General features: G+C 44.8%; 1 protein-coding gene across 2 annotated transcripts in view; it reads left to right on the forward strand.

The window, feature by feature from the left end:
* The first annotated feature begins 202 nt into the window (after positions 1-202).
* CEP170B (centrosomal protein 170B) overlaps positions 203-22624 on the forward strand; it is a 58892-nt gene continuing 36470 nt past the window's right edge. For both annotated transcript variants that reach the window (XM_050897467.1, XM_050897468.1), the window contains exons 1-5: positions 203-307; positions 12050-12139; positions 15148-15226; positions 18161-18219; positions 19539-19677. In XM_050897467.1, coding sequence (XP_050753424.1) covers positions 203-307; positions 12050-12139; positions 15148-15226; positions 18161-18219; positions 19539-19677 — 472 coding nt within the window. The remainder of the gene's footprint in view (positions 308-12049; positions 12140-15147; positions 15227-18160; positions 18220-19538; positions 19678-22624) is intronic.

Below are 22624 nucleotides of genomic sequence, written 5' to 3' on the forward strand. Positions count from 1 at the left end.
CACACACTTCACAACTGCTTGTTGCCACGAGACATTTAAGACATGAACACAAAGTGCAAGAGGCAGCGCTGGGTCCCATGGCACAGGGAAATTTGGGCACTGCAGCTATGCACTGGTGTACTTCCACACTTCATCAATAGCTCACTGTGTGTCGTGTTTTTTTGTGTTTAGGATGTATAAAGATTAAGTGCCAAGCACCAAAATGAGCGTGACTTCGTGGTTCTTGGTGAGCAGCACTGGCATTCGCCATCGGCTCCCTCGGGAGATGATATTTGTTGGCAGAGATGACTGTGAACTGATGCTCCAGGTAACAGGTTTTTTTTTTGTTATTTCTTCTGAAGATGCAGTAGATGTGAATGTAATGCTGGGGATCTGTACAGATGTTGCATGCTTTCTTCAAATGACATCTTTTAAAAGGAACTTCCTTTTTTATGTTGAGTCTGTGGTTCCCATGAAGACTTCATATGTTTGTGAAAGTGCAAGTGAGGTTTCTTTCAAATTGCCATGTCATCAGATGGATAGGAGCTGTAGTGGTGGGAGATTAATCAAATAGATTAACCATCTTGATGCTACTAGAAGTAGTAAGCAAAGACATGCCATTCTGTCCTGATCTGCAATTATGCTGCTGTTTTTTGTAGCTTTTAATACGTGCACTGTTTACTAGTACACGTGATTTGAATGGGGGCAGAGTTTTTTGTTTGCCTATTTTCCCTTTAAGTTTGATTAAATTGTCAGTCCTTGTATCTCTCACTTAGGTTTTTCTATTATGGTAGGAAATACCGATGTTTAGCAGAGAAACTCTAGCTGTTTTGGTGGGGTGGGTAAGGTAGTGACCTCTTCTCAAAGTAATTGTGTTACTCGGGCAAACTTGCAGCTTCTGTTAGTGCTTCCCATACCAGCATGTGTCTCTGCTGGACCTAATCCAGCGTGTCTGAAGTGTTGACTGTGGTCTGATGTTTGACAGCATAATGTAATGGATGTCACTCCAAACAAATGGAGCTGGAATCTCGCAAAGAGCTTTTGACAGGAGCAGTTTAGCTCAGGAGTTTGTAGAAGCTCAGAATTAAATTAGTGTTTCTGCTAGACCCATGCCATGAGTACTTAAATGCAAAAAAATGTTTGATTGCACCTGCCTGTCCCCCTTTTGCCCCTTTACAAAGGCGGCAAATGTGCCTGTTGGTGGCAAAATTAGGAAGCTGCCTGCACAACGGAGACTCCCTCCTCATAATTTCCACTGCTAACCTGGTCACAGGTATGTCCTAAATGCTTTGCTGATGATCTACCAAGTAGGCTGTGTTTGTAGTTACTGCAGGGATTTTGTATGATATGTTAGCAAGAGGTCTGTTTAGGGGGGTGGAAGTTCTTGTACGAGGTGTACTTGGAAGGCAAGGTGTTGTCTAGCTATAATAAAATGTTAGTGTCCACAAAAGGAGAGCTTGCAGTGTTTGTACTGCTCTGCTAGCTGGCAGTGAATGGCATGGCTGTGCTGCAGTGGTAGAGTCTGAAGCATACACGTGTTCAACAGCAGATCGTTTGTTTGGGTTTTCCCATGAATCATACTATCTTTTATTTCAAGTTTCTACGTGTCTGACTGGTGAGGCATGTAAAGGTGAGACATTAAAAATGTCCTGATATTTTCTGTAAGTCTGCGTTTGACTGCTCAGAAACCTGATTGCCGTGTTCTCTCGTGACTCGAAGGGAGAAAACATACAAAGTGGCCTTGGTTTCCAAAACCGGCCTGAGTTTTAGGGTGCCCATCTTAATACCTTTTGAAGGTACTTGAGGTTTTTTTTTTTACTGTCAGAGTTCAGCACTCTGAGAGTCACATGTCTAAAGTAGTGCACCCTAAAATAAAAGTACCCAAATATTAGTCATGCTTAAAATGCATTGCTTGTTTCTCTGGTTATTTATGGGGTTAACTGGACAGCGTGGATTGTGAGCCACTCCGTACTACGCAGAGTAGTTCATGCTTCTGTGCAAGTCTGAGCTGGCTTGTCAGTGTTGCATGTGGACTAGCAACCTTGTAACGCTCTACATTTGCCATGCTCTTTTCTACAAGGTAAATGAAGTGAGATTCCTGGAGGAGCCAGCAGTATCTGTGAGAGTGAAGCGCTTGTATTTAGGGGCTCATAGGTGGTGGTGGTGGCGGTATTAAAGGAGGTTTTCATTATTTCACCAGAATGAAGGCTCTGGGTTGTCTGTAAAAGCCAGCTGCTTATGTTCATGGGGAGATTTACATGTGACCCTTTATAAAGATATTAATTTACTATCTCCAGTAATAAAGCTTTTTTGGGGATCACATGTAAGATCTTATTTTAAACAGCAGAGCACATTATTTTCCTAGCCATTTGCTTATAAAGATGTTTTCCAGAGCTACCTTGGGCTCCAAATGACATGATTGTAGTAAGACTCAGTGCAGGAGAGACTGTGAACAGAGACTTGATATCCAAGCAAAATTGTGTGTGAGCAGATGGAGGATGAGATCTAAAAATAGACGTTTTTCCTACTGTGACTGTCCATGTCACAAAATCGTTGTGCAGACTGGCACAATCATTTGTCTTGGGGAAAGCTTAAGAAGCAGGGCAGTTATCAGAGCAGATGGACAGAGCTCTTATGACAGTGTTTGCACCTGTAGTATTTCTGTGGTAGTGACCCTGAAACTGTATATTCGCTGCACGGTTATTTTGCTTATATATTTCAAGATATTGGCATTTAATCCCTTAAAAGTGCACAACTGGGAGCAGGCTGGCAGTGTCTGGGGAATGGACTGGATGACCTGGTCGGTGTTTTTTCGTCTCTAAGACTGTTACTGCTTAGTGATTTCATCGTGATGCAGTTTGTGGTTCCCTGTTGAGACCGTGTATATTAGATGGCATGCAAACATACAACACAGAGATAACCCTTGTCCTGGAGATCTTGTGGTCTTGCCTTTCTCCTTTTACTGTTTTGGGAGTGTCTTGTCTTTTGATATTTTCTTGGAACATGTTGTCTCAAGGTATCAGATCCCTAAACAGCAAAAAATGATGGCTTTGTCACCAAACAATGAAGCTTTAGTTTCACCTGTGTTTACTTATTTCACACAGGTACTAGATTTGCTTCCTGGTTAACAAAGAGGTGAAGAAAACCAGAGTCTTTAAGCTTAAAATTAAGTAGGTTTGATAGTGGGGAAACATAATCTACCTTGAAATCTTCTATACCTACTAAGAAGATTAGAAATATTTTAAATGTTTTTGCAGCACTGTAAAGCTTCTAGTACAAGTAAATGTGAGATTTACATTGGGTTTGAATGTTAATGCATGGGCGAAAATGCCATGTAGTGTAGCTTGGCATGCACAGTGTTGTTACACAGAGTCAAGGGCTCAGTTCTGCCCTTTTTCTGAAGAACAGTGCTTGATTTCTTCAGCAGTCTCACTGGCTGCCTTCAGGTAACAGTCAACAGTCAACAAACAGCAGGAGTGTGGAAATCTAGACTTTCGCTAACTTGCACTAGTGTGTTTTTTTCTGTGAAGCTTGGTGGTGGTAGGAAGTAATTCTCTGAAAAGGTTTACTTTTTTTTAACCAAAAATAAGAGGGTTTTTGGACCATCTTGAACAAAGTAATTCTCCCCCACCCCAACATCCTTCTTGGGAAATACAGTTGCCATTTTTATCAGCTTTGATCATTTGCTTAATGTGACGGGTATTTACTCAGGGGACAAACATTTTGCAAACTCAAAATTTTCACTTAACCATTAAAACCTTCCTCTCTGCCCCTAAACAAAGCACCTTTTGCATTTTTGCTGAATGTAAATATTTAACAGAAAGAAAAGCTGGGTCTTGATTTCCCTGTTTTTGTTTGAGATGTTTACTGGAAAATTTGGGAAAGCAAAATGTTTAACGAGTGCTCCCTTGAGTATTCCCCTCTCTTTAGAGTGACGGTTTGGGCATGCTGTTGTCCTACGCCAAGTGAGTTTGTACACTTGAGTGTGAGTTAACAGCGGGAGTAGGTGCAGATGGCATGATGCTTTCTGTTTTATGCCTTTGTCCTGTGTGCCTTTTAAGACAGTTTGACACTTCCTATCAGGAGACACTGTTTTCAGTTGCTTATAACTCTGCTAAACTTTGTAACTGGTTGGGATGAAAGTTTATTTTCCAGGCATTTGTTTTAGGCAGCGTGTTCTGGACACGATCAGCTCCCTTCTTCGGTCTTCGCTGTGAGCAACTCTGAGAAAAATGGCATTTTCTTCATGTAAACTATTTAAAAGTATGTTTAACCTGTTCTTTGAAGTTCTGGTGTTGTAGAGCTGGGGGGGGGTGTGACACTTTTCAAGAGTGAATGCCTAGGACAGAGGTGATTTCTGCCCCATCCCACCCCCCAATCAATAATCTAAATGTGTCTGACTAGGTTTCAAACCTTTGAAAAAAAGTTCGAGTTTGTATGTGGTCAGCAGGGACTTGTTTGATATTGTTGTCTTAAGTGGTATTTCATCTGGGAGTGCAGTTGGTGAGGGGACAGATTGGAGGACAGAGCTGTCACAGGTTGGGCAAAGAGGAACTAGGTGCAGGGATGCACAAGGCTGGGATTTACATGTGAGAGCAACTGCGCTAGATTAGATCAAGGTGCATCTAGCCTGGTATCCTGACTCAGACAGTGGTCAAAGCAGCTGTCGAGGAAAGTGCGAGGACAAGCCAAGAGTATGATGATACTTCCAAAGTACTTGCTCAACCTCTTGACCTGTGTTTCAGGAAGCCAGAGGCCAGATCTTTGCATGTAGTTGTTGGATTTCTGCTCTATAAAGCCTCATCAGGAGATTAAGATTTGGCTGTGCAGGGAGGCACACCAAGGAGTCTGTCATTTGTGCGGAGTGAGAGGAGGAGCAGCAGGACTTGGAAAAGTGGAGGGTGGTGCATATAGGGCAGAAGCTGTTCAGTGTGGGGAAAGCAGGCACTACAGGACGTGACTGCTGAGCAGCATCTCCCTTAAGCCTGAGACGGGTCAAGACTCACTTTTATTCAGGTGTCAGCAGATAGCTGTGAAAGCTACTAGCTATGCATCTGTCACTGGTCCATATGGGACATTGCATGCTGCTTATGGTGTCAATTAGTCAGTTCGAGTGGTAGGGGCTTGTGAGCTGAACATACAAGTTCATTCTGCTGGTGAATCGGATAAATAGTAATGATACTGCCTGAATAGACATTTTCCTCTTTTTAGCTTGCTTTGGTAAAAAGATAGGGAATTACAAGCGTTCTAGGCACTGAAGGAACATTCTTATGGCTGCTAAGTCAAGTGTTTATAACTGCAGAGCAGTTACGACGTATCAGTGTGAAGATTGCCTGTGTAATCCTGCTTCTGCCCCTGTGTACATAGGCATGAAGATGCAATCTGTTATTGTGTCGTTACCAGATATTTTTTCCCCGCAGGATCTGTTCCGTGTTTGGTACGCAGGGTGCACAGCGCACTCTGCAAATAATACAGTGCGATGGTGAACTCTGCGTGTATGTGACATCTGGTCAAATTAAGGTTTCATTGACCTGACATATCCTGCCTTCCCTGGGCTGTACTTGATAATACGATGTCTCTCCTATGTAGTTTAGTAAGTGTATACATAAACAAGTGTGAATAGGTGTGGTGTAGTTTGTCTACAGCATTATGCTGGGAGGAAGCAGATGGTGTGAACTTGGTAGATTCTCTTTTTCCTGGTACTTCTAGGTGAATTCACTGCGGTGCAGAAGTATCCCTCTGTCACTCAGGTATTTCCTGCATTGGGAGCTCCCAGTAGAAGCCATGGGGAATCTCTGCTGCCTTTTGTGTCCTGACCTCTGTCCCCATGGAAGTGTGGGGCTGGAGTGGGAAGCTGTTGTTGGGAGAGGGCAGTGCTGCGCTCGTGCTGTTTTGCTGCAGTTATCCAGAGGGTGTAAACCATCACCTAAGTTAGTCCCTGGGCGTTGGGAATTGCCGACAGTCATTCATTAGGTGTCACAAGGGAAGTAGGTGTCTTACAGGCAGAAGGGAAGGATCTAGCCTTGGGAAGGCTCTGCTTTTTGACAGGTAGTGTTTCTAGGTGTCTGGGCAGCAGCTGTGGGAGGAAGGATGCACTTCCTGTATTTCCAGGCCTAGAGTTGTTTTTTTGGCTCTTGCCTCTCCCATTGTTTTCTGTTAATGTGCAGTTGATGGGAGGATTACAATGTCTGATGAAATGTAAGTTGAGGAGGCTGGAGGCATGGTAGGACTGGCAAAGCTGGGAGGGGAGTTCATTGCTGGAGGCAGGGTAGGGAGAGAGGTGATCATGGCACTGCAGGCAGGTGGTTATTAGGGGTGAGAGGGCTGCACACGGCTGGCAAGGTGCTGGAAGCCTGGCCTGCGGAGGGAGGATTTGTCCCTCTCTGGAGTGGGCAGAGAAAAAGGAGACCGCTTCCATGTCTGAGATCCTGATGCAGGCACTAGCACGCAGCTCGGCTGCGCTACAGAAATTCAGGCTTCTGTCCCACCTAAGATGATGCTTTTCCATGCCTCCTGGGTGGCCATGTAAAATGAAGGGAAAGCCAGTGCATCTGTGGGCAGCATGTTCCCTGCCTGCGGTCAGGATCTGACCCTGGGTCACTTGAAGCAGCGCTCCACTTTGGGAAAGGGGAACCAGAATGCAAAAACCCATTTTACCCCAAAATAATGGGTTAAGTTTTTATGGGAACTATGCCAGCCTCCAAATCCCTTTGCCAAGCTGTGAGGATTACAGTTTCATTTTCCTGGGGGATTTCTCTCTTTTGTTCAGTGCCTTATTTTTTGCATGAATACTCAGGCCCTGGTCCTGCCACAGATCCACTAAGACCATGATCTGGACTGCAGCAAAGCTGAAGGCAGGAGCATCTGCAGCTTGGGAGCTGTAAAGTGAGTCCAGCCGCAGGATGAGGCGGCTACACTTGCTGAAGAGACATTTGTCTGCTTAGGCAGAGTCATTTAGAAACTGGCAGCACATGCCCCTGGGAGCAATCAGGCTGCCTCTTGTGGGGGTGTCACACTTGCGACCAGCCTGGGGCAGGACGGAGCATTCACTAATATTCTGGAAAAGTACTGAAGTGGCCAATATGCACAACTCTGTGAAATGCATTGTGGTGAAAGAGGGAGACCCAGTGTTCATATTTGTCATTAAGTGTTATCCGGGGTTTTACTTTTGAGGAGCAAAAATCATATTTCAGGCCAGAATGCAAGGGCTGCTTTTTTTTTTTTTTTTTTTTTTTTAATTTGGCTTTGTCTGTCTCCCTTCTAAAGTGGGACACTGGGAGAGGTTTGTATTTCCTTACTGGGACACTGGTGCAGAGCACAGTACTGGCAGAAATGTAACCTGTTCACTATGGAAAGTATTTGAGCAAATGTTTATTGCGTGCTGCCACCAGAATGCTGCAGTTATCTTGTGCCAGACGTGCACAACAGACTGCAGTGAGGAACAGGGAAACTGCTCTCATTTGTTTATTTTATCTCCAATACCACGATGCCTTGCAGCACTTGCAGGGCTAAGGTCCAAATCTCAACCCCGAGCAGTAGGTTTTTGCCCATGGTAATTCTCCTGGGGAAAAAGCAGCATCTGTATCTACGTAGACAGCTGAGCTGTGTCTGCTCCCCGGCCCTGTGGGGAAACACAGGCTGTCTGGCTGTATTTCTCTTCCTGCCTTCCTAAGCAGGTCTTGTTTCCTTCTGGGTTTTGCTTGGCATCTCTGCAGCTCATGCTTTCATCCCGAGTGCCCTGTTCTATGTATCGGACCCTTCACCAAACACAAAGCTGTAGGTTATCTGCAGCACACAGAGCCAGTGTGATATGTACCTCTGTGGAGACTCCTGTGCACTTCTGAAGCTGCTTTTGCTGCTCCCATGCTAAGCAGGGGCCTTTGCTGATTTGATGATTGCAGTTTTGAGAATCACAAGCGAGCTGCCTGGTTGCATGACTGATTGGAGACTGATGATCCAAGGTGTTGGTACTGGTATGGGACTGGCAGACCCAGAGGTGCCATTCCTGTCTGTGACTTGGACTATCTTTAATATAATTGTGGAAGAAAGAAGAGTTATAAAATACCTCTGTTTTCAGATATATGCTGCATGTGCATTTTGTCTACTAGGTATTTAAAACATGATGCATTGTAAACAGTATGATGGAGAAGCAGGATGGTCTTATATTAGGCAGTGATTTGAATGTCTGGAAATGCAAGCCCTGGATGAGCTTAGTGTAGTAACAAATCAGTGTCCATGTTTTCCCTTCAGACAAGTGTAAATGTTGTTAATCAGAAAAGCACACATTGTGTTTTCCCGAGAGTTGTTTTCATTTGATAACAGGTCCAGTGTTGGGACATGGTGAGAATGCCGTGTTCTTCCTTCACTCCCAGCCTCTCAAAGTGTAGTCTTATTTCTTACCTGCAGATCACTAGTGCTTAGGAGAAGACCTTCCTTCCCTGCCTTCTTTTCCCCTTCTCGATCTCATCTGGGGTGCTCCAGCTCTGGTTTTGCTGTTTGGGTCCAAGCAGAATCTCAGTCATCCTTGCCATAGCTGAGGAGTGCTGCTCACCCCATTGCAAGTGCTTTTCCGGTGAAACAGATTAACTGCAAGAGTGTACCAGTTATTTTCTGCTTTTGGCAGCTGGATATAGGCTCTTCAGGTTTTTTTCACGCTTTATTGGAAATTCATATTTTTTTTCCACTTGGACCCCTGTATCCCCTCCCGACAGATGGATCAGTCTTGCCTTTGTTGTGGAAGTTGTGATTGATGATAAGCAAGGCTCAGTATTTGGTGCAAGTGTGCATTTAAGCTAGGGAGTCCTCTTATATTTATGATTCAGTCAACTTAATTGCAGCTTTTCCATTTATAGATGCCTGAAATCTTTCCACTGGAGTTGCAGACCATTGGGAGCTCTGCACCCATGGGCTGCTCTGTAATGTATGTTGACTCAGGCTTCTTAAATCACTTTCTGTGATTCAGTGGGTTATGCATTAGAAACCACTGGCCTGCTGGGCTAAAGCGACTTCTGCAGCACCGTTCTCGGGCTCTCTGCTGTTACCAGTCTGGAAACTGGTTAGCTTTTTCTTTGGAAGTAGGATTGAGGCAGTCTGCTCCTCTCTGAGAACAAAAGCACTATCAGCTGCTGCGTTGCTGCTGTCACTGCACGCAAGAGTGGTTTATGTTAAATGTGACTGATGTTGAAATAAACCACACCTCGGTTCTCAAGTAAGAGTGACCTTTGGCAAGTCTGCATCAAAATAAGTAAGATGTGATTTTAGTTATTTTAGGTTGAGTTTCCTTGGAGACAGGCCCTTAGGAACTCCTGCTGCCAGTTCGTGTGATGTTTGCTGGTTTATCATAAACAAAGCTAAGAAAATTCCTCTCTTCTCCACAAAAGCGTGAAATTTCACAGAAATGCGATCTGTGTAACAGTTTGCTGTGTTCCTGATGTACTCTTTAAAGAGATACTGAGAGGTAGTATCAGGACTAGGGGTCAAATTTTGCTTATCGTTTTGACTCTGTCTTGAACACAGCTGAAACTTCCTTGGAAGATGGGAAGTTTTGGCATAAATTGGGTTCTTTGGTGACCTCTTCCTGCTTTTATGTAGGGGAATATCATGCTGCTGGAATACATCTCTGCTCCCCTGTGATGACCCTTGTCTGGTTTGGGACCCCTGAGTGGCTGTAGTCAGCTGTTGTAAAATACAGCAGCCCAAAGGCTGTGCTGACTTACATCAGGGTCAGATCCAGGGCAAATTGAATTTTTGGGAGACAGCTGGTTCCCAGAAATAAACCCTTTTTTAAATGACCTGTGACTAGGTACCAGATAAAATCTACCCTAATTTTTTGTCTGGAGTAGCTTTTTGGGGTGGAATCCTTTCTGCCCTTGCAAGGGGGCTAGAGGGATTGTTCTGCCTTTAAATTCTGTTAATCTTTAAATGAGCGTCTGTGACATGCTGTAAAAAGCTAACGGAAACACTGCTGCACCAGTTAATCAGCGTTCCCTCACGTCCCATTGGGAACAGTGATGTCCATAATTTTGGGTAGCAGAGGGACCGGGGAAGACCATGCATCTGTGCTGTGCAGGCAGGACCCCTGTGTGTGGTTGTCTTTGAGTCCAGCAGGATGAAACGTAGTTATATAAATGCCCATGGATGTGGAAAGGGGATTTCAACCTGATGGTTGTGGGGATGGACTTTGGGCAGGCAGGAGGGTGGAAGGAGACCCTCTTGCATCCTCCCAAAGGGTGTGAGGGACCATGCAGGTCAGGTACAAGCCCAGCTCGTGAAGCATCAGCTGCTGCCTTGAGGTCAGGGTCAGACACCAAGCGTGAGGATTGCATGGGGGTGAGAGGTTTGCATGTGCCCCTCGTGGGAAGGCGTTGCTGTGCGTCGCTTCCCGCGTTCAGGGCTTGGTGTAGCAGGAGATACGAGTGGGGTATCCCCGACCGTGTTGTCTCTACCTGTCTCACCAATTGTCGTTTGTTTCTTTGGGGAGTGACTGCTGCCCGAGCAGAACCAGTTGGGCAGCAAAGCATCGAGTGCTGCCTTGTTTTTCAGCTGGGGCTCATGTGAGCTGACACCTTGTAAATTCAGCAGTGTATGGATAACTGTATTAGTGAGGCAGCTGGAGGCTTGGAGTCACCTGCCCCTCTCCTCCCTGCCTCTGCTCGCAGTGGCATGTCATGAATGGTGTGAGGGACATCGCAAGGTGGAAGGGCAGTTTTCTGGCCAAGTATGTGCTTGCTTCATATTGATACTTCAGGGTTATTCTGGAGAGCACGTCTCCTGGGCTGACATATGGTCTGCAGGGGGAGGAGGTGCCATTTATCAGCTGTTGGAATATTACCAATGTGCTTGACATTGGCAGGGGCAAAAGAAATTCCTGCAAATGGTAGCAGTTTGTCCAGAAAAAGCCTCTGTGTTTTCACCAAGGAATTCCCCTGAAACAATCTTTGCCTCTGCATGCTTGCAAGGAAGTAGATAATGGCTTGCTGAGAGTGGTGCTGTGGAAACCAGCGTGTTTATACTTGGGAAGAGGGAAGGACTTTTCACCAAGAACTTGTTGGTCGATGCCCAGGAAGAGGAGGATTAGCTGACTTAGAGCCTGGCTCATCTCCCTGCTCTGGTAGCACGCCCTACCCTCCTCTGGCCTGAGATACCAGGCAGGTCTCAGTGTCGTGTGCACGTGCTGATGGAGTGACCAGTTGAGGTCAACTGCAGCAAGAATTCAAGTTACGAGAGGCGGTAGATCTAAATACAGACAGTCTGGTGTCTTTATAGCTGTAGCATGATGTATTTCAAAGTTATTCAGAGATTTTGTTCTAACACTTCTTTCTCAGAAGTCTGACACTATTCCTCCTGAAGTGTCATGCCCTGTTTTGAAGATAAGGTGCATTTGGTACTCGTGCATTGTGGCAAAGCCAGTGGCACCAAATAGCTGTCCAGTTCAGTGTTCTCAAACCTAGCTTTAAATTTGAATTTTCCTAGAGTTGCTTTCTGTCTCATCCCAAGTTTACTAACCTCCCTCCAACTTGGAAAACATCCTAGAATTTAAATGAACTCTGGGACATAATCCTGGGAACAGTATACGTTGTTGTGAATAAGTTTGGTTTGTAACTTAAGAAAATGATTTTTTTTCTCTTTGAAAAATAGGAAGAAATCATCCCACATAGGAACATCCGTAGTGATGAGGCCACTGGCTTCAGCTGGTGAAAAATGGAGCTCTTCTAGTTCACACTGGCTGAGATCCTGCCCCCCAGGCTTTCAGTTTGACTGGTTTTGTTTTCAGTGTGTATTGATATAATTTATTGAAATTATGGCATAGTCTTGACAGCCTTCAGTGATTCCCCCCCCCCCGCCCCATGCAAATAGGGTATTGTCTTCAGTGAACTGTTTAAACAACCATGGAAGCATTTACTGTTTATCCTTTGGTTATTTATAGTAGTAAATAATATTTAATCCTTCCTGCTTTTCCTCTCTCTCCCCCCTACCCCATATCAAGTTAGTTTAATGTCTAAATGTTGCTTTGATTAACAGTGTCTCTTATGCCTGACCGGTCTCACATTCATTGTGCTTTCATTGCCAGTCCCGCAGTGTCGATAAGCAGCACGCTGTAATCAACTATGACAAGGAGAAAGATGAGCACTGGGTGAAGGATCTCGGGAGCTTAAATGGCGTAAGTAGCAAACCTCCCAGCTGATGGAGGCGCACACGCGGCGTGCTGAGTCTGCAAGCACTTGTGCGCTTACTTAATTCTACTGTTAGACCCTTTTGGGTCACTGCAACTGTTGGCATGATTTAAGCTAAACATACATGATTATTTGCAAGGCCTGAGATGGAGGTCATGTAGCATCTCATCTTAGAAGAGGAAAGCTTTGGTGAATATTGTATTTCTTCTTCCCTTTCTTCTGGTGTCCTTGCAGAGTGCTTCAGGGCTCACAAAATCATAGAGCCTCTTACAAAAGAGGAGGAAGTAAAGTCAGTCTCATTTGGGGGATGTTAACGTTAAACTGGTGAAGATTCTGGAGCAGCTGTTCAGCATGAGCAGGGTGACCTTTTGGCAATTCAATTGTCAGTGCATGGAGTGATTTATGGGATGATGAGACATTTAATTTCTTTGGGGAAGAACCTATTTAAAACCACCTTTCTTTTTTATAATAAAAATTGCTCCTTTGCCTGCCTTGAGCCTGGTTTGTGTGAAGACCAAGGGATAATGTGAGCCCAGAATAGGGAGCTGAGACGGCCTGAATCTTAGTCCTTGCTCTGGTCCCGATTCACACAGTGGTATTAGGCAGCTTGGTGAGGGCTTTGCCTACATACCTGAATTCTGTGATTTTTAAATACACCATCGTAGTTAAAATGGTCGTAATGTCATAGCATGCCTCTTTTTTGGCTGTTTCTCCATACCAGCAGAGCTATTCCTCTGCTGGAGCAGGTCTAAGCTAGATTCGCATAATTGTCTTCCCAGTAGGGGTTTTACTGCAGTCATTGTTTTGGGCTTAGAAACAGAAGCCCTCCACAATGAACCCAGAAACTTGTACAAAAACAGTGGCTAAAGCAGACCTCAACTGTTCTGCCTCTTCTGGCATCTGAAAACTGCAAGAATGAGTGTTAATCCTTCTCAGCCTAATAGCTGAAGGCACAGAGCGCTGCTGAAATGGGAGTATTTCTGTAAGTGGTCTGGGCTCTAGCTGGATCCCTGGTTCAAAACCTGTGGTATTTAACTCATGGTGGCAAAATAGCAGCTGAAGATTCTGCTTGCAAGAGAGGGAAGGCTTGTACCACTAATTCTCATCAACCTTCACGTGCTAAAGCATATGAATTTACAACGTTTTAATAATAGACTTGTGCTCAGAGGGGCAGTGGAGTAAAAGGAGTTATAGCAGTGCCTGTCTTCTGCAGCTGGTCAAACACACTTCTGTTGGAGAAGACTGTTGTGGCCAAAATGAATTTATTTTGCATGAAAGAAACATAGGTCCTTATCTGAAAATTTTCATGAAAACTTATTTCCCCCCTGAAACTAAAGAAATCACTTTTGAGGACCTTGATTTTAATTCCATTTTCAGAATTTGCTTTTATTTTATATTTACTTGATGGCTTGTCAACAGTGCATTATATGGCTTTGCTGGATAATCTGGTTCATATTAATTGTCGAAATGTTTTGTATTGTTTTTATTATAATGTTCAGCTGATTCTGTAGTCTCTATTAAGGGTCTTTTGGTTTTAAAGGTAGTGTTTCTATCTGCAATAAGCAGTTTCCCTGGGTTATTCTATTTGAAGTAACCATGGACGAATAGGTAACAACATCAAAATGGGTTTTCTTGCAGACTTTTGTTTTGCGGAAAATATTTCATGCAAATAGGAATTCCGTGCCTTTTAACCAGCTTCACTGCTGTTATTCTGAAATTACAGGCCTGTTCCCCAGCTCTTCTGTAAATTGCCAGGAAGCTGGGGGCTGTTGTCTGCTGAGGTTCTAGTTTCCTGCTCTAGCATTTATTTTTCCCCTGTGGTTAATACTTGGTCTTATCATGCATGTTTGGCTTGGCTGAGGTGAGAAGGCAGAAGGAGAAGACTGTGCCTCAGTGGTGAAAGCATGTAAATTCATTTGCTAGCATAATTTTGATTCATCAGAGCGTAGCTGTGTTTGTATTGAGGCTACAAAGACCCAGCAGCAGTTCCTGGTCTGTGAGGCTGGGTGAATCCCACCTTGCGAGGTAGGGTTAACTCCTGGTGTCTGTGACTGCCCTGGGTGCAACTGAGTGCCTAATGCCCATCAGCACGCTGGTGCTTCTTCAGTTGAGTTCTGATTTATTTTTATTTGGCCCAGGTTATAATAAAAGTACATGGGTTTATTTGTGAAACATGTCCATAAGTGCTTGATTTGCTCCTCCGTTGTTCTGCGAGAATTGTTCCTTAAGGGGTCCTCTCGGAAAGCAGGCATCGGAGACATTGGAGACATTTGTTCACAGCTATGAAGTGCATTTCTTGCACCTTTATAAGGATAACTTAGTTTCTTTGGGCCTCAATTAACTGCCTGGAGCATAGGAAAAATGAGTATGCAAATCTTTTGCGTGAGGGGCCTTTTGTACTGATATATGGTGTCTTGGACAATGTGGCCTCAGACATCATGGTGATGCCACTGCAAATGCTTGTTTTCCTGTGCATTTTCATTTCCCGCTTCCTCTGTGATAGGCTTTGCTTGTTAAATTATCAGGCCTTGGGGCTGACACCAGTCTTGTTTGACATCCAGCGGAAAGCTGATTCCCAGCTCAGTAATTAGAGTATGAGTTGCACCGTTTGCTGCTCTTGCTGGTTGTGAAAGGCGGAGGAGAACTGAGAGCATCTGAAGTTCCTAACTTCAGGCACCTCGTTTACGTGTTCAAGTCAGGGACTAAAATTTCATTTGCAGTTGGTGGAAAGGTAAATCTCCCTAGAGGTCCCTTCAGAGCACCTTGCTTTGAAGCATAATTGGGGTGCTTTAACTTCCCCATGGGAGCTACTTGCCGGTGTTGATTTTTCTAGGGAACTTAGCTCCTCGCCTGGCTGTCTTTGTGCTAGTGCACCCTGAATGTGTGCAGTGCCGTTGGCAGATGGGCATGGGTGCCTTCCAGGAGCCCCATCCATCTGAGATGCATCACCTTGACACCCTCAGTCAAAAACCATTCCTGTGCTTCTTTCTTGCAGACGTTCGTCAATGACGTGAGGATTCCTGACCAGAAGTACATCACCCTAAAACTGAATGATGTCATTCGCTTCGGCTATGATATCCTTCTTGTCTGAAGGGGGAGTGGGACGCAGTCTTTGATTGGGTTTTGTGCTGTTTGCTGCATGGAGATTTAACAGTGCTAATTGTGACTAATGAGTAAGGGTGTTTGTTTTGCCTCCTGGAGCCTTTGGATGGCTCATAAGCTTTTGTTTCTCCACCATGGACCTGATTCAGAGCATATTCATCATGATGCCTGCTACCTTCATTGGACTTTGAATCAGGCCCTGCACTGGCAGTAGTGACTGTGGAGGTGTGTCTTCAGTCTCTTTCTAAGGAAGGGTTGCGTCTTTTCTTTTTATCTGGGTGGCAACTATAGCTGGTACCAGCTGGGGAGCAAACGTATTTTATATGCTTTTGTACGAACTAACATCTTCCTATTTTTTTTTTTCATCCAAACTGTATGTTTTTATTAGTCATTTCACCCTAATGCTTGCTTTCAGACAATTTGCAGGTCTTCAGCCTTAAACATTTAGCTTTGGAGCTTGTGGTCAGACCTTTGACTCTGTATCGATTGAAGTTTGCCTGTGCAAATTGCTTCTGCCACAAAATGCAAGGGTAAATCTCTCTTTAGCAATAGCAAATTTCACCTCTATCAAGGGAGGCTAGGCTGCAGTTACTGCTTTGTTTACAGAGTCACAAATCCTGCTAGTGTCTGCTAAAACGCCTTTGCCTGCATCCCTTTCCTTTTTATCCTGATGTGACTGTATGACTGGCTATAAGCATAGATGTTGGAAAGCCTTTCTGAGCCTGCGGTGCAACAGTGGTAGGTAAAGACTCCTATTGCTGCCTTTTCATGTAATAGAATCCTTTTTTTTACTTTTTTTCAGTTGCTTCTATCTGCCAAACTTTACCCACTCAGGCTGAATTTAGAAGTAGCAAGTATCTTCTCCAGGTTTCTTTTTTCTTTTGTGGAGAAATTTCAGTTAAAACAGTCCAGACCTTTCTGAGAATAGAGGCAGAGACTAAGTTTTACCATTGAGGGGGGAGGAAGTGTTTGGCTGGAAAACTCTTGTGCATCCTTGACCCCAAGGCCGCATTCTTGTGCCTTTTGTTGTTCCCATGATAATCAGTTTGTGCTTGGCTATGCTGTAGCCCTTGAAATACTCCAAACCTTGCTGGAGCCCAGAGAGCTGAAGCAGTGAGGAGATGCTGAGCCTCCCTGGTCTTCCAGGAATCTGGGTACCTCGGCTCTAAGCAGTGACAGTGCAGGAGCACTCACTGTTGGAACAGGGATGCTTAAACTGATGTGCATGCAATCCTCGATCTGCTGGAAAAGAGGCTTTTCTAGGCCTTGTGTAAGATCATACTTTTGGTCTTGATCTCGCTCTGTCTCTTGCCATTTTAGAAATGACAAATCCTTGCTTCACAGTGGTATTCCTTTTTTTTTTAAAGGGAGGTAGTTGCTGAATCTTTTAAAAGAAAAAGAAAGGAGGGAGATTATTGTCTTCAGATCAGTATTTGAACAGGGTGCAGTTGATGAGGGTTCAGGCATACGTGGGGGAAAAAATTCTGAGTAGCACCTTACTGAGTGCTGCCCAGTAAAAGAGTGCTGTCATCTAGGATCACGTCATTAAAGGTGGCGTCTCAGTGCACACATGATGAAGTCTGTTACAGTCCCATAGGCAACCTCGGTTCTAGCTTTTTGTGACTTTGCAACTTTGCAAATGTTTTTTTGATGTAGATGGTCACGTGTCTTCTGGTCTCTAGATGTGTGGGGAAACTCGTAGAAGATTTGCTGTGAACTCCAGTCTAGCAGAGGCATAAGCCAGTGCCTAGAGCCTGAGTAGGTTTTAATGGCTGTGATACAGGTTTAAACTTTTTATAGAAAGCAATTCTGAGCACTAAGCAGCTGAGTTGAAGTGTTTAGTCCTGCAGCCCTTACATGGATATTCATGTGAAATGAATGATTGCATTTATGAATTGTAGAATTTATTGCCCTCAACAGGAAAACTTTAAAGAATGTAGGTTTTAGAGTCATCTTTTTACTTCAGCGTAGTTGCTGTGGAAGTTACAATCTCTTCCTCTCCTTTGCTGCTTCAGTGCCGCTCTCTTTAGCAGTGCTTTCTGTGCATACCGTGTTCAGCTCGGTGTGGATGGCAGCATCTCCTGAGGTCTCCAAGTCAGCTGTGCACTGTTGCATGAACGTGTTTGTCTCTTTTCCATTTACAGTTTCACTTACAGACTGTGCGGAGTTTCCCTGCTATGCCAGTATCACTTGGTTTATTTTTAGTCTAACATTGTCCATCTTTCCTTTTTCCTCACCTTTGCTCTGTGCTGTGCTGATTGGGTTGTTCATGATGACGTTGCCAGATGCTTCCTTTGGTTTTTTTTATGCAGTGTTGCTGAGGATTATTGCCTAGGCTCAACTATGTTGAACGCTTCCCTTCCTAAGAGGTCACGGCAGCTCATGACCTAATTTACTTTTCATCCAGGAGACTACAGTGGCTGAAAGGCCTTGTCAGGGCAAGAGAGTACCAGAGTCCCAGGCATATCTGCAGGGAGCTGAACTCTACTGTTCTCTTGTCCAGAGCGTGCGAGATTGCCCCATCTTGGCCAGGATATCATGGGGAGAGAGTGGTCTGCCTGGAGCTGCCAGCCGGGTGGAGAGGAGCAGGGTGTGAGTTGAGTCAGGGCTCTGGTTGCTCGCCTGGGCCCTGCACGGAGCTGCTAGTGCTCCCCCAAGCTTCTCCTGCCCTGCTGCCCTTGTCTGCTGCCCTTCAGTTGGCATGGGTCTGGCCAGCAGACATGATTGCGCACTCTCTTGCAAACCGTGCACGACAAAGACCATGGTGGGATACAGCGCAGGCAGCTTTTAGTACCCTGCGTATTTTAAGCTTCTCTGCTTTTATGATCTTGTTTTCTTTCCGTGACTAAATGCTAGATTTCTCTGTCCATCCAATTCCTTTGCCATTTCCTTAATGAGTTCTGTACATTCGAATATGTATGTCCTGGAACAAATTCAACACAAAGTCCCAGAAGAAGCATTAAAGGTAAGGGTGTCTGGGTGCATTTTTAAAAAAAATTTAAGTGCTCTAGTAATGGTCAAGCAAACTGAAATATTACAATACTCTTGACGGCAGTAAAATGTTTTGCAATGTGAGGCTCTCCTTGGATTGGGACTTAATAAAACCTTCCTTTGAGGAGAGATACATTTCCCAGTTATCTCAGCTCTGATCTCTCTTATCCCTGTGCTAACACGTAGATGAAGTTATTTATGTTTTCATGACTGCCAACAAAAATGTTACTAAAGCTGTAATGTATTAAGGAACAGTAAGCACGTTAGCTTGTGGGTGAAGCACAGCAGAACTTTTTCCCTCTCAGAAGTGGAGCGCAGATGCGTTTTTCTGAGCATGGTGACTTAGGCCAGCTCCATCACACTTCCTCCAGCAGGCTAAAGTTTGCTTAATTTATTCCTGTATATCATCTCATTTTTGCCTTCGAGCTCCCAATTTTTACTTACTGAGCAGTCCTCTTATGAGTGTGGTGTTTTTTAAACAAAGAGCTCAATAGCAGGTACAGAATATTCAAGAGTCCTCTTATCCAAGGCAGAAAAGCAACACCCTCCAGGCAAAAAAGCTGTCATGTTCAGCTGAGGGACTGGGCAATCAGTGCCAAGCATCACCTGTTGGCTAGCAGATACTGTCTTCTTAGCCGTAGTTCCGTGTTTAGGACTTGGAGAGGATCGGAAACAGCTAGAATTGGGCAAATGATTCCTTGAATTTACTCGGGTAATCTGGATGGGTACACCCTTTTATTAATTTACTTGTAATAAACCCACTTTTAAATAGCTCATTTGCTATGTTAATGTGGAGCCTGTTTTAAGGCAGAATCACTTTTCTAGCTGGAGAGAGTGTTTGGAGAGAAATAATTAAAATATATTTTAATTGCCTTTGCTGAAAAACTGAGATAATGCACATGAGTGCCCTGAAAGAATTTATGATGTTGCTTTAAGAACAAAGGGGATTTCAGGATTTGAATCCTGAATGGAAAAAGGCCTAAGTTCTGATTCTTCTCAGTTTATTATTTAAAGGGTTTCCTAATTAGCTATTTTGCAGAGCTAAGTCACAGTGACCTTCTCATGGACTAGAATTGTCGCTTAATGTCTTCCAAGTGGGGTATTTGAAAGCCTCTCAGCTGGCATTTCTGCTGTTCTGTAGCCTCTACTCAGGTGTGCTTTCTTTTTGTTGCAGAACATAGCTGCTGTATTTTGCCTTTGCATGATCCGTTTGTGGGGAAGGGTGGTTTATCTTTTCCGTGGGCTAGCACACAGATCTTAGGGGCATCCTGCAACCGTTGCTTGTGTTTGCAGCATGAGAAGTACACCAGCCAACTTCAGATGAATTACAAAGGCACTGCGATGAAGAGGGCGGAGCAGCCCATGGAGCATGGTGTCTACACTGAGTCCCCACAACCAAAGCTGGAGAAAGGAGAGAGGAAAGCAATTACAGGTACTTGCTCGGGAACCAGTTAATCAAGATTCATAACAAATTGCAGCTTGAGCCCTGCACTGGGTCATGATTCTGACAGTGCAGTGCTGTGGGTTGCATCTAGGAGCAGTTCCAGAAGGGTCATCTTTCTAAACCTCTGAGTATTCCAGACTCTCAGTTTTTGGAGATTCAGCCTCCAAAAAAAAATCAGCTGGCGTGATGGCTCACACATGCCTTGTCGCTGTGTGTGTGCTGGAGAACCTGTGGGCTGAGCAGGTTTGGTAAGTTCTTTGGCACCTGTCTGGTCTATTTTTAATTTCCTAATCGTGAGCTGGTGTTTGAACAGAGGCAGTGACTCAGAGTAGAAAATGTATGGCTGCTGTGGCGTGGTGCTGGCAGGCAGGCAAAGAAGCAACAAGACATTTCTTTCAGAAAGCCCTGTATGGTCTTAAATGGCTCTATTTCCTAACGTGCCAATATGTGGGATTGCAACTGACTGCCAAACTGGGAGGCATTTGCTTCAGGTTCACTGTTCCCCAGCTGCAAACCTTTTCCATTCGAAAAATTCCTTCTGTTCTCCATTTCTTTACCCACTGCTGCCTTCCTTTAAAGATGCTTTGTCAAACTGGCTTCCTCCCTGTTCCCCATCGTGGCAGGCCAAGACGTCCCCAGCAGTCTTGTCTCACCCATCTCACCCAGCTTCCTACCTCCTGTTCGTACTGCCCTGGCAGGTCTCTCCCCGGTTCTGCTCAGATATCAGTTGGTGGCCTTCTAGAGCTTGATGATGCATGGGAGGAGCAAATATGGTTTTAAAGCATCCTAGTGACGGATGACTGCCAGTGGTGGTCTTGTGGCACCAGGATGGCAGAGTGATTGGAAAGCTTTAGGGTTAGCAGAGAGGCTGACCACTGGGCCTGTTGGAGGAAGAAGCAGGGAGGTGAATGGAGGGAAGAAGATGGGCAAGTAAAAGAGTGAGACAGCATCTTGGGCGAGGTGACCTAGAAATAGATACAGCAGCGTTCTAGAAAAGTGTACAACTTTGGGTAAATCTGTTAAGGCTTCATGATAACTAATTGGAGTGGGTTGGCTGACCTTAATCTCCCATGTATTGTCTTTATGAAAATCCCTCTAAGCTGACATAGTGTACTAAAACAGCGTAATTTTTCTCCCTGCTTTCGTTGTTGCTTCCAGCTGTGTGTGGAAGCACGTGCACATGCACCCGTGTGCCCGACTTCCATTTTCCGCACCGCAAAACCTTTCTTTGTGTTGCTTTAGCTGTGTCTGTGTGTTGCGCTCCCCCATGGATGTGGCATTTTTGACTTTGCCTCACAAGCGTGCAGTTAAAGGGATGAAGTTGGTGGTGATTAACCATGACACTGCAGAGGGTGAGAAGAGGTGAACCTCACTGGGGGGAGAGCTCTCCAGCTGCCTTTCAAGGGGCATGGGGTTCTTGAAAAGCATTGCCAGTAACTGGAACCAGTTTGTGTTTGCTGCTGCCTGGTTGCAGGAACATTCTCATTTTTATTCTTGCCACCTTCCAAAATATGCACTGGTTGGTTTTAACCTACATAGCATAAGTGGTTGATATTTGGAACACCTTCAAAGTCAGGACGTTGAGTGACTCTTCAGCAAGGTGACCCATTTCTCTAGCGTGTGGTTCGCAGACCTGCATTACATTTCTGTCATCGTTAGTGGGCACAGACCATAGGTCTAAGGCAAAAAGGGCTGTGAGTACTTATTGGGGGCCAGTGCTGAACTATGTCACGTGCAAGGGGACTGACAGACAGATATAAAAAAATCTGTGAAGTGCCGCTAACCCCACTGAAAGATGGAGGAATTCAAGACTTTTTGTTGGAAGTATTTTGCTGGATTGGAAGCAAGAGAGGGAGGCTGAGCATTAAATCAGCGCCTCGCTCTCCAAAAAGCATCTCTGTCACGTGAGCAGAATGATCAGTGGGTCCCTTTTTCATCTGCGATGTGACTAATTCACCTTGTCTTCAGCTGCACACATGCACAGTTTCTCCTTGGTTGCTCGGAGGAGTGGCAGCAATTTAAAATGATTAGTGGAAAGAAGAATGTAGTATTCTTACGGGGAGTGGGCTTGCTTGGTGGCAGCAGAAAGAGGCTTTGGGGAAAGAGCTGTATTGCTAAGCCTGTAGGTATTTAGGAATTTGCATTGACTAATTAGAGCAAGGTCTGGGGTGACAAAAGCCTTTAGAAGGATCGCTTCCCAGGGCCCGGTGGAAGAGAGGCAGAGGGAATGCAAGCTTTCAGGGAAGAGGTTTAACAAAACAATGTGAACAATTAGAGCTGCTTAGAAATGGGAGGAGGTGAGGAGCTGAGGATAAAGAGATCCAGCGGAGTGAATGGGAAACAGCCATTTAGTCTTTATGCTGTTGAACTTGCAGCTTTTGGGTGTGTTTTGCCTGTAAGGAGAAAATCATCAGTCTTTGTGAAATGTTTGAGGCAAGGAGCTTGGTAAGCCCTATGGGTTGGATAGGGGTATGAATAAGAAAAGTGCCCACAGTTCAGCTAGTTAATGTTAAAAATAGCCATCAGCTCTCATGTTTAAAGCCTTAAGCGATCAGGAGGCCAGGTACAGCCTTGAACTGAGCAGATTTTAAGACTGTCACAATCCCCATCTGTTGCTACCTGAGTTGAGGTACTGGGTGAGATAAGCTACTTTGTGGTCTTCTGTTCTCAACACATAGTTAATCCTCAGGCTGATCTTAATTTCCCCCCCCCCCCCCTAAAGCCCTCACAGGCTGATAGGACTAGATAATGCCGAATCTGATGACTAACCTCTGAATAACTGCTGCAGGCCTGAGTTTCCAGGGGTGGAGGCTGCCCGCAGCATCCAGCTGAAATGGGCATCACCAACTGCAGGAGCAGGACTCGAGCTTCTCCCGGGATCTGTGAAATAGGCTTGCTCGCCAGGTTAGCGTCCGTGTCATTAGGGAGTATTCTC

Source organism: Gymnogyps californianus, chromosome 5 (genome assembly GCF_018139145.2).
Source record: "Gymnogyps californianus isolate 813 chromosome 5, ASM1813914v2, whole genome shotgun sequence".
NCBI classification, from domain to species: domain Eukaryota; kingdom Metazoa; phylum Chordata; class Aves; order Accipitriformes; family Cathartidae; genus Gymnogyps; species Gymnogyps californianus.